Source organism: Nematolebias whitei, chromosome 13, assembly GCF_014905685.2.
Source record: "Nematolebias whitei isolate Nwh7 chromosome 13, NemWhi1, whole genome shotgun sequence".
NCBI classification, from domain to species: Eukaryota; Metazoa; Chordata; class Actinopteri; order Cyprinodontiformes; family Rivulidae; genus Nematolebias; species Nematolebias whitei.
In genome coordinates, this window is record NC_056510.1 from 25023254 (window position 1) to 25035649 (window position 12396).

Consider the following 12396-nt stretch of genomic DNA (forward strand, 5'->3'; position numbering starts at 1 on the left):
ATGGATGGATGGATGGATGGATGGATGGATGGATGGATGGATGGATGTGTGCATTATGTTAATGCTCAGAGCGTGTTGTGGGTATCAGTCTCAGCTACTGCTGCACAAAGTCTTAGATCAAAATCTGTCATATTTATTGAGGAATCACCATTTTTATGCTTTTAAAATTGAAATGGCTGCAGCTTCTATCTCAAGTACATTTGACTGATCGATTGATTATTTCCAGTAAGTTTCATTAAAATCTGTTCAGCACTTCTTGAGATTTTTTGATGAGACAGATACTTTGTACATGAACACGTACACCCCTGCACACACACACACACACACTCACACACACACACACAGACAACAGTATGGTCTATCATTACCTTAAAGCATGAGCAGGTGATAATAACATATGTTGTTTACAAATTTAGTTCCTCCCCTCTTTGGTCTGTTTTGTTTGGATTTACAAAACAGATTATGTTCACTAACTAATTTTATTTTCCTATAAAAAAAGTTTTTTTTATTTTTTTTTTTGTAATACTTATAAGCGTAACAGTGAGAAATAGCAGAAAAAAGTAATATACCAACACTATAAAGTTTTATCTTATCCAGTCTTTATCTTATATTTTTAATATCTTATCAGATTTATGTTATAAATTCAAATAAATGGGACACATTAAATTGTAACTTGTGTCTTTATATGTGGGACTGAGCTGTGTCATATAGTTATTGGTTGCCGTATAGACACAGTTAGAATATAAATTGCCAGCATATAAACCATGGATTTATGTAGAAAAAACAAACAAACAAACGACAGCAGTTTTCTATTTGAACTAGAATTCAGAGCAGTACAGAAGGAAAGTCTTTCCATTCTTTCTAAACTGGGAGGAGAAGGTTGTTTCCATAGGAGTGCTGCTACCCCCCCGGTAAGGGAATCAGGCACATTCCCTTATCGCACCGCCTTGGTGGGGAAACAAACACTGGCAGCTCACGTGAAGGGGAGTTTCCCTGGATCCACTGTGTTTAAGATGTGCAGAGAAGCAGCAGAGCTCTAATTAAACGTGGGGATGAGCGAGATAAACACGTGCACTTTCTACTCTACCCACAATGTGCTATTTGTAGCTCAACCAAATTGTTCACAAAGCCTTGTTTAATTCAGTTTATAAGTAAATATTGTTACAGAAGTGAGTGCAAATCATCATAGAACTTAAAATCTGAGGCTTCACTGAGGGAACGTAGAGCAATAAATGTCAACCCACCTTTCATTTTTGACGCGTCGCCCTTTATTTTTATTTTCTAGAACACCGTCTTCCTGCACACTTTAAGAACGCCGAAGCTGCACGTGAAATGTCTGGACATTTTTCAGGCTGCACTTCGCTGAGGGAGATTTATTGTTATGATGTTTTCTTAAAAACTCATCTAAGTGGTCCTTGAATACTCTCTATCAGTGTCCTGTGTGTCCTCAAATGGAAACAAACAACCTCAAGTCATACAATATAACATTTTATAAATGATTTTTAAGGCTTCTGAGGAGAAAATCTTTGGACTAAAATTGACCTTTAAGCTGTTGGAGATTTATTTTTCCAGACAAGCATTTATGTAAAAATTCTTCCTGCTTTGTACGTAATTATTATTTCTGGCAATACTACAAACTTCTTATGTCTATGATTTAATGTTAAATTTTTTTATCATAACATATGTTTATTCTTTTTAAGTATTTTGTAATTCATTTGTATGAATACTGTATCAAAGTCAATATTTACAACTCCCCAACCAACGATAAAAAAGGTCAAATAGGGTCAAAACCCCCTCCTGGAAACATAATGTTCTGCTTTACTTTGGCTCAATCTCATGTCGGGCTATTCTCTTTAAACCAAGCGTTAGCAGATGAAAATAACTTACCAATTAGTATTTTGTTTAATTCACAAGCATGTATCTATAAAGAGCATATCCTCGTTACCTGATTTATACTTATACAGTACCACAGAATCGCAATACCATCTCTGCACTTCACTTTCTGCTGTATTCATATTGTGGCGTTCCTGCTCATAATGAAGCTGGACTTGACGTGCATTCATAATTCTATCTTATTCCGTTTAAATAAAAAGATATCAACCTTATTTACATGTTATTTAATAATGTATATCTTGCTGTTTTGTGCTAAAAAAACAGAGTTTTTTTTTTTTTTCCTTTGTTTGAACGCATGTCATTATGCAATGTCTCTTGCAGTGTATGAGCTGTCACATAAACACCAAATACACCCCGGTGCCGAGTGTGAAGAGCATGCCAGGCTGCTTCTCAGAGCAAGTTTGCACAAGGGGTGTGCTGTCGGTCTGTGGTGTTATTTTAGGAGAACTGCCAGTGCAGCCCTGATTAGTTGTATACTTCTTCTCCATCTCCTGATTACTGGTGTAACTGTGTCTCAGCTGCTTTTTACTCGGGTTATTTTTTTAGCTACTCTGGGAATTAAGCATATGCTTATGTAGAGCCCTATAGGCAGACAGGCACAGTATATATTCTGCAGTTTATAACTAATAAGGTTAAGTTGGTCATTTGTTCTAAGTATTTTCATGGTGTTAGGATCAGATTGGCTGATTTATTACAGAGGCCACATCTATTTACCTTTGCTGTGTTGAGTTTCTCCTTTGAGTAAGCTATTCTGGTTAATTTTCAAAAGTACTTATATTCAAATTTTAAAATAATATGTTCTGAATTAGGGCAGCACGGTGGCGCAACTGGTAGAGCTGCTGCCTCTCAGCGAACAGGTCCCTGGTTCAAACCCCGGTCCAGGTGCCTTCTGGGTGGAGTTTGCATGTTCTCTCCGTGCATGCGTGGGTTTTCTCCGGGTACTCCGGTTTCCTCCCACAGACCAAAAACATGCATGTTAGGCTGATTGGTAACTCTAAATTGTCCCTAGGTGTGAGTGAGAGAGTGAATGGTTGTTTGTCTCGTTTGTCTCTATCTGGCCCTGTGATGGACTTGCGACCTGTCCAGGGTGTACCCCGCCCCTCGCACAGTGATTGCTGGACATGGGCACCAGCGACCCCCGTGACCCAAAATGGAATAAAGGGGTAAAGATAATGGATGGATGGATGGATGTTCTGAATTAATTTTCTCTTCAACAAACATATTTATTATTATTTTCACATTGAAAATAACTTATCACAGCAACATTTATCACCTGCTGCCATGAGAGGTTGACAGCCATGTAAATGCTTCTGCGTATACGTGGTTCATTTGTCTGTTGTTAGCAATATATCTCATAAACTAGTGGACATATTAAAAATAAAATAAAATAAAAAGATCTCAAAGAGTAGTCAGTTGATGCTACAACTTAATAACTTTTGGAGTCAACACAATGCACGAATGCTAACCAAACGCTAATCCTTAGCTAACCAAACTTGGCAAACATAAAGATGGCTATAACTCCATCAATTTCACAAATACTGGATGCAAATTTGGGGTGTAAGTAACTGTGAGTCATGTCCATTATAAACTTTGAGCGCAAATGCAAGATCTCTGTGTAAATATTTGCCACTAACTGTTGGAATCCATCCTATCTGTTAGCATTTTAATCATAAACCAGTGTGTTGATTTTGATCAACTTTATGTAATTAATAAATAGATGCATCTACTGCTGATTAACTTTAATGCCAACTCATTTCAAAATGGCAACCACAGCTACTAAACTTTATAAACATAAACATTATAAGTGAGTCACTTTTACAGATATTGAGTTACAACAGTGTGGTAGTAGCTGAGAGTCATTGCATCACACGCTCTGAGCAGATTGTGCAAGATCTGCACGCAAAGTGGTATTCCTTTAAATGATGCTATATTCATTTACAACTATTAAGTTACTTTAAATAAAAATCCCCTCAGCGGTGGAATCATAGCTTTTGTTTTTATGTGCACCAGTGACGAGGAATTATTTCTCATCACATATCTTATTAGCAAAATATGAATATTTTTATCATTCGAATCAATTAAACTTCAAGGTCCTTAATTCTATTAAAAATGAGCAAAGCATCTAATGAGAGAAATCCTGACACGTTAGCAACACGTGAACGGACTCTGTTCTTCTGTCTCTTTGCTTCTCGTGTGTTAAATGGATTGATGAAAATGCATTTTGCACTTTGCAGTGCAATTACCAAGTTCGGATTTTGATTTAATGACACCAAAACCAAGAAAATAAACTTTCCCAACAATCTCAGCAGCCTGGTCTGTTGTGCTACAGAGAGATTCAAACATGAAGTCTCGTTGAAATGAAATGAATGCCCCAAAAAACAGAAAAATAAGCATAATTTGAAGGATCAGACAGGTAGATTATATGTGGAGAACAGGCATGTAATACATCATAATCAATACCTCTATCAAGAATATTTTCTATGTTCATTTCCAGAAAGGCAAAGAGGAAGAGAAACTGTGTGCCCCAATGGGAGAAACGTCCACTCTACATGTGCGACAGGACGGATGTAGAGACAGATACCAAGCATGTGTGTACGTGCGATGTTTCTCGGAGCTGACACAGATGGGAAAGGATGTGAAAGTAACGGAGAGACAGTGACTGATGGAGGGAAGGAGGAGATCAACATGTTGAGATGGAGCCCTGGAGACAGAGCCGCCAGAGAAGCAGAGAATTATGGGAGTGCAAATTAAATTACACCGGAAAGGACAGTCAGGTCTGGACCTGCAGGAAACGATGTGCAAAGGAGATCATTTTTGTGTCTTTGTGTGTGTAGGCATGTGTGTATGTCTGTGTGTGTCTGTATATTGTGTCTCCATGTAAGCATGCGTTCTGATTATGAATATTTCACTCTTTAGTCCATCTAGAAAATAAATCCCTATCTCTGAAAGTAAACCTGATTAAAGTTAGATGTAAATGAGTGTGTATACAACATTGTGTGTGAAAGAACAAACAGGAGTGTTTAAAAGGTGTGAACGTCTAAAAGGCTGGAGAGAAGAAGTGAGATGCTGCTCATGGGTCTGCAGCGTGACACTCATGATGGGCAGTTTGGCCAGCGGTCACACGCGAAGATGTGTGTGTGCTACAGACTTCAAGACTCGTCACCGGTCGAACGTTTCTGCTGAGAGGACAGCAGCCCCGGGGTGTGTGTGTGTGTGTTGTCAAAGTCAACAAACAGCCATAAGCAACCTGTCAACTGACAAAAAGCTGCAAAGCTGGTAAATGCTTCATGATATCTCTCTAGTCAAGTGAGTGGTGTTTTAAGGAGACCTGGGATTTTAAATATTCTTCAATTTAACTTTACTTGTTTATAATTATAGCCTTTTGTCATGTAATTAAATAAAACATGTTTTTCTTTTAGTTTATTCACAAGGACAGGCCTCTGTTCTCGTCTTTCGACCACCTCTTACACCAGTGGTTTAACACGTTTTGGATATTCTCATGTTCTCGTGACAGATGACAAAAAAAATTTGTTTGACACTGATTGACTTTAATACAGTGTGGATTTGAAGAATGTAGGATCTTTGGTATCCATCCTTCCATTATCTTTACACACTTCTTACTTTCTGGGTCACGGGGGTCACAGGGTTCACCCGGGAAAATGTGCAACTCAATCGCATGACCACATAGAGACAAACAACCATTCACACTCACCAAAAAAAAAAAAAAAGAAATAAAAAAAACACAAACAAAAATGTCCAGAAAGGCTAAAAAAAAAAACATTTCTGTCACCATTAATGAAGCAGTAACAGGTAGTAGCTTGCAGGAGCTAGATGACAGCAGATCAGGCTGTCCTAAAATACTCTGAACAGCATTTAAAAATGTTAAAAAATAGTGTTTTATTTAAAAAAACATTGTGTTTAGCAGACACTGAATGCCAAAGTTTTGCTAGCAAACTGTTTCATAGAGCGACACGACAAAGCATGCAGAGGATACCACTACTCATTCTAGAAGGAAGTAATGAGAGAAAACCCATGACACAATATCCATCCATACATTAGCTTTACCCACTTCTTTCTTTTAGGGTCACAGGGGTCACTGGTGCACATGTCCAGCAGTCACTGTGAGAGAGGCGGGGGGACACCCTGGACAGGTCTCTAGTCCAACACAGAGAGACAATTGAGACACACAAAAAAAACATCCACTCTCGCTTAGGGGCAATTCTGAGTTACCAATCAGCCTAACATGCATGTTTTTGGTCTGTGGGAGGAAACAGGAGAAAGCTCACACGTGCACCGAGAGAGTATGCAAACTCTACCCAGAACGGCCCTCGGCCAGGATTCAATCTGGTGACCTTCTTGCTAAGAGGCAGCTCTACCAAATGTGCCACCCCACAAGATAACCAATATAATTATATTAAAGAAGCAACTGGCACAGACAGGCTACCAAAACAAAAGCAGAGAAACGTGTACCTTCTGACAACAGCCAGCTGACCTCATGCTGGAGTCACAGATGAAGCTCTTAACAAAACTAGCTGTCACTCGTCCATACGCAGTAGTGGATAACATGGTCATTGGTTGAACTTCTGATCAGACAAAATAGTGCAGAAATCAAACAAGTCCCTACATTTTCTATAAGAAATAAAAGAAGCAGCTGCTAGCTGTAGCACTTCCTGTACAGCCTGGGGTATTTCTGTCAGGTTTGTTATATTTCTGCAGAAATAACCCTTGTTACTGAAATGAATCATTATGTACCATTTATTTCTGATTACCTTTGAAGAAGAGACTTGTCATTTCAACTTGCAGAGGTTTCTAGTCTCATGCAGCTCCTCGGCTCTGTGCTCTGTAAGCTGATGTCAGACGCCTTGACTGTATTACCGATAACTGCTCTGCCCAGAGCTTGACCCTGTACAGATGTCTTGTGGCTTTGACAATCATTGAGAACATCTCTTTTAGGTTTTATTTGTTAAAAAATTAATAAAATAAATAAGTATGAGTCACACATGATGGATGCTTGTTCATTTACCAGTATCATGCATGAGGGTCCTCCATGTAGATAATTTGCAAAGCTGTTAGGCAGACCTTTCCATACCTTTGTTGCATATTCACCACTTAGCTTTGTTACGTTGAATATGGCTATATTTATTTTCTAACATTCCTAAATGCCATTCTTGTTGTTGTTTCACCTCTGTAGAGACTCTTCATTACTTTATTGTTTGAGCATGTTTTTTTTTAACCTGGAATAGCCTCTAAACTAGTCGATTCTTTAAGGCAGTAAATAAAATTGGCCTGACGTGAACCCACAGCTCATATTTGCTCAAAGAAGACTGTGGGCGAGTTGCATCTATTGTATGCATGAAAGATGATTGCAGACATTGTTACTGCATATGGTTTGTCGCCTAAATAATAATAAAAAAAACATAACCTCTTCTTTCTGCAGTTCTTACTTTGAATCTTGCTAAATGCAATCATTTAAATATTTTTACATATTCTTGTTTACATGTAATTTAGTAATCTAACACATTTCAATCAAATAGTTATTAAAAAATCAAATGTTCTAACACTGATTTATGGTCGGGCTGTTAAACAGAGTAAAAAGATGTGAAAAAAATAACTGCTGTCTTTAGATCGCTCATTCAAGTCTTTTATAGCTACACAGAGTGGTTCTTCGAGACAAAATACTTTGGCCTAATGTGCTGTGTTTTCTAAAAAGGTCACACAAACAGGGAAGCAGATTAGCCTTTCAAATCAAGCTAAAGAGGTTAACAGTCTCAAGCAACCCTGCCTGAACGTCATCACATTAGCCAGAAGTTGGAGTGGAAGAGCAAATAGCTCAGATGTCATGATAAAGAAGTAAACTGCCTGATCTGTTATAGAAAGAAGCCTCGTGCACGTGTGGTTTGCATGCAGCAGTCGTTAGACAACACGGTGACACAAAGCTAACACCGAGCAGAACCTGATTTCTTTGCGAAAGTTCATCCTTGGGTTTATCCTCCCACTTACATTCCAGCTCAAACACAGATTTTCAGCACTCACAGCCAAACAGAACCCCACGACTGTCTGCCATCGACAACACCACTCCTACAAGAACTCGTTTCAGCTGAAGGATGATTATGACAGCAGATCTGAAGGATTGGAAAATTCCTGCCTTCCAAGGTTTAGGCTTGATTTTCTCTCTAAATCCCCCTTTTCATTATTATTATTATTATTATTATTATTATTATTATTATTATTATTATTATTATTATTATTATTATTATTATTATGCTCATTTCCTCTAAATCTGTCTCATTAAAAATATACACCACCGGTCTGAGTGGAACTGGTAGACTTGATAAACTGATGTGAATATCAAGGTTGTTAGTTGACCTTGATCTCTACAACTATTTATTGCAGGAATAACAGTAATAACTAGAAATAGACAAGTGCTTAAACAGACGCATCCATTGTTTCTGTCTGAAATGTGTTTTCTTCTCCATCCACTTTCAGCACCACGGACAGTTACTGCAAGAAACAGCTGACAGAAGAGAGACAACGCGCTGCAACAATTTCATGCAAATGAAACAAAATATTTTCCTCCAATATGTCTCAACCCTGGCTCTTTTTGTGTTTTTAATTGTTCAGCCCACGAATGAGCTTAAACCAACCTAACACGAGATCATGCATCTCAACAAACATGGTGAAACGTCAGGTCTGCCGAGTGTCCAAGAATAAAACGGTAAACGGTAACCAACAAGTGGACTGGGGACAGAGCAAAGCCTGGATTAGGTGCAGAAATAACTAGGATGCTATTATTTATATTAAAAAGTGCACAGGTCTGCCCCCCCCCTCTCTCTCTCTCTCTCCTCATCTGATGGAAGTGTGATGAAGCATTGTGAATCAAATCCCATATGTTGAATATCACTTCCTCATACCCAGTTTACTGAGCAGTCTGGACACAAATCAGAACATAACAAGACTTAAAGTTTAAAACAAGATGTGTTGCAGACTATAGGAGTGCTGCAAAATTTTAATTTACTCACTTCTGATATTGCTGCAACAAGCCAGACTTCTTATTTTATTTAATTTTTTTTAAATTAATTATTTATTTTATTTCCAGAATTGTGCCGCTCAAAGTGGCTGCATGTTGGAGTATCTCTCACATTCATTCTGAGATTTTGCTTTTGAAAACTTTAATTAATCTTTTTTTTCTGAATGCAAATCGCTTTTTCGGATGATTACTCCCTCTGGTATCAGATGCTACTGCTGGCAGGATTTTTACTGAAACCTTTTTTACTTTTGAACATTTGTTTTGATGCGTAACCATAACAACAAGGTGGTTTTCTACAACGGCGAGCTGCTGATTAACATCGCACAAGCTCAAATTTCAACTACAGCCCCAAATCCCAAATGAGTTGAAAAGGAGGTGCCATGGATGCATTCCCGTCTACTGGAGGTGGTGCTTGAGTGCCTGACTGCAGAGATCGTGGAGGTAGCGGGAAACGCAGCTTGTGACAGCAGGAGGACCAAGATCCCTGGCACCTGCAGTTAAGGCTGTGGCAATGAGGGGCTTGGCAGGATGCTGGAAGAAATGGCCATCGCTCAGTGAGAAGTTCTGCCCAACATTCAGGCAGTTCTGCTGCCCAAGAGGACCGAGGGTTCTGCTGGGTCTGGGTGGACAGATTTACATCTGTAGCCTGTTTCTTCGGATCCGCCGTGGGACGGACTGCTACAAGAGATCCTTCCTGCCCAAAGACATCAGCATCTAAAACAACTCTAATGAAACCAAGATGAGCTACAACAATTAATTTCCCTTTGGGATTAATAAACTATATCTGAATTTGAATTTGAAGTGGTCTTAATGAATGTTTATGGGGCTTTAAGAGGATCTTTAAAAGTTTGTTTTCTTTTGGACTTTAGCTGCACTCAGTGATTTTTATTTTTATCTAGTTGTACCTGGCAATGACAGCATCTATTATGTAGTATTTGCTTAATATAATGAGGGACGCAAACAAGTGGAGGAAAAAATAAAATTAAGCCATAAATAGTATTTATAGTAAAATAACTAATAACTGTATCTGCAAATCATGTTTTCTAAGAAACAGAGAACAATGCAGCAGAGATCAGACACGAGACCTGAGAGATGCATGTGCATTCTGTTTACAGTGAATGCTGCGTTATTACCTGATAGTTGGATATAAATCTGTGAGTAATGCGAAAATGTATTATTGCTCATGTGATTAAAGAGAAACAAGCACAGCCAAGTGTCAATAAACACAGTTCACAATCTGTTATTTCCCAAGTTGTTCGTTTTTGACACAAACCTGGTTTATTTGTCCAGTTTTTGTAAATCTGAGTTACCATAATGGCCTATGAAACAAGCTGTCTCTGACGGGACTGAAAGTGAGAACAAAACCAGCCAAAGTGCAAAGATAAACTTTGAAAGTTGTTCAGTCAAATAAATAAATAAATAAAAACTACTGATGAAGACCATTTAAAAAAGATTTCAAAGAGAGAGGGGGAAAAAAAAAACTGCAAAAAATAAAAATAAAACTCTGGCTCCTTGTGGGTGCAAAACAAATGAAAGATGAATAAATACTTTTGCATAATGTTTTAAATTTTAAAGAATAAAAGCTTTTGTCTATCTCCCCTCAGTTCCCTGCAAATATCTGCAGATGTGAGTTTGGATGCAAACCTTGGATGCTCTGGTAACCTGAACTCGCATAACGTGCAGATATGCCCAGTGGTTGCCATGCCAACCAGCCTCCCTTTCGACGCACGTGCGTTATCGTGCATGCGCCCTGACCCCGGGCCCCCCATTCGGTCTCCCTACCTTGCACTCCTCCATGCACGTCCTGACAGAGTAGGCGTCCGTCTCGTATTTCTGCACGAGCAGCTCAAACTCCCGGTAGTTGTCCTCCGCCTGCTGATCCAGACGCTGATAAGCCTGCACGCACTCCCTGCACCCCAGCACGTCCACCCCCGTGGCCGTATCCAAGGTGCAGTTCGCCACGTCCGGACTCGTAAACCCGTAAAACAAATCCAAAAGTGAGTAGGAATTACAAAAGGAAAGGTACAAATCGCTTAAATTCACGTACGCCGACGGTGTCCCCTCGTCCCCTCCGTCAGAGAGGCCCAGGCACACGGTCAGCGCGTCCGTGAACGTGAAGCAGTCCCTGAACAGGCTGTCCGGGTGACAGGTGTCCATCCGCCACAGAGGTTTGGTAGAATTCCCTATAAAAATAACATCTTGCTCTCTGGCGAGGCGGTGGGGGTCAGCTGATGTGGAGGTTCGCTGTCGGTGTGGGGGCTCCTCGCCCACCACCCTCATGTCCGTGACGGAGAGCCCCTCATCGGACCGCTTGTCTCGGGTTCGCGTCAGTTTGGCCTCGGCGCAGAACCACAGGTGACCGGAGAGGAGGACGGTGATGAAGAGCAGGGAGGCCAGCGACAGGCGCCATCTCTGGGCCCGCTCCGGCTCCGTGAATGGCTTCTCGTCCTCTCGGGGTGCGAACCGGGGTTTCAAGCCTCCGTCATGCTGCATCCGAGCACCCCTGGTCATATTTTAGGGAGAGAGTGCTGGCCTGACCGACTCCACCGCGGGGGCTGCTCTGCCACAATGCTCATTGACTTGTCGGCGGAGGGGGGAGGGGAGGGGAGGCTGACTCGGGTTGCTTCTCCTCTCTGTGTTGATGGTGAGGGGGTGGGGGGGTGCCTTGCCTCCTCCGCCGGTCCAGGGCTCCTGCAGCGACCGGCGCAGTTTTCCTTATCCAATTAGCGCGCGCGCACAGACTCAACTTTGCGCTGCCGCATCCCGGCTCTCCGCGGCTCTCCGGGAGAAAACTGCGTCCTCTTTGACCGCATATCCCCCCCCACCCATCCACCCCCCGCTTCTCCTTCACGTCCCACTCCGGGGTGTATGTGCAGGGGGGGTGGGGGGTGCAGAGAGACCAGCTGTTGCAAGCCTCTCGCTCGGTGCTGATGCTGCGCGATCTGCAGGTTGTCTTTAAAGGCGAGCAGCTGCGAGACCCTCCGTCGCGGGCAGCTCCCGTCTCTGGGCGGAAAGCCTGGGAATCGTTCTCCTGGTGGCCGCTGTCATCTTGGACCTCGGCTAAGTTGCCGCCATGTTCGTCTTGAAACACTTTTTCGGAGAACTGTCTGTGTTTGCGTCATCTCCATCGCTGTGAACGCTCCATCGTTGCGCAGTGGCGGAGCAGCTTGTTACCTGTGTGCGCAGCGCACACACATACACACGCAAACAGGGTGAGGGAGAGTGTGCGCGCGCGCACACACGCGTGTTTGATAGTGTTTTGCCTCACCTCCTCACACAGCAGTCGTTAACCATTTTCTTGACAAATAACACACTTGTGGCGACATCTTGCTTTCGGTGCAGAATAAATGCGACTCACAGCACTGCAGGAAGTTCCACTCACTCTTTATATGATTATTGTCTGGTGTCAGTAGCTAAAAGGTGGGCAACTTTGTTTTTTTCTTGTTTGATTTGGCCTCAGTTTGTGTGCATTTGTC

The 12396-nt window shown here is 41.3% G+C and overlaps 1 protein-coding gene across 1 annotated transcript in view; it reads right to left on the bottom strand.

Moving 5' to 3' along the window:
• The window catches only part of LOC119419663 (transmembrane protein FAM155A), a 119684-nt gene extending 108253 nt beyond the window's left edge, over positions 1–11431 (bottom strand). The window contains exon 1 of the mRNA XM_037687028.1: positions 10703–11431. Within this exon, the coding sequence (XP_037542956.1) occupies positions 10703–11431 (729 nt within the window). The remainder of the gene's footprint in view (positions 1–10702) is intronic.
• Between the last annotated feature and the right edge of the window lie 965 nt (positions 11432–12396).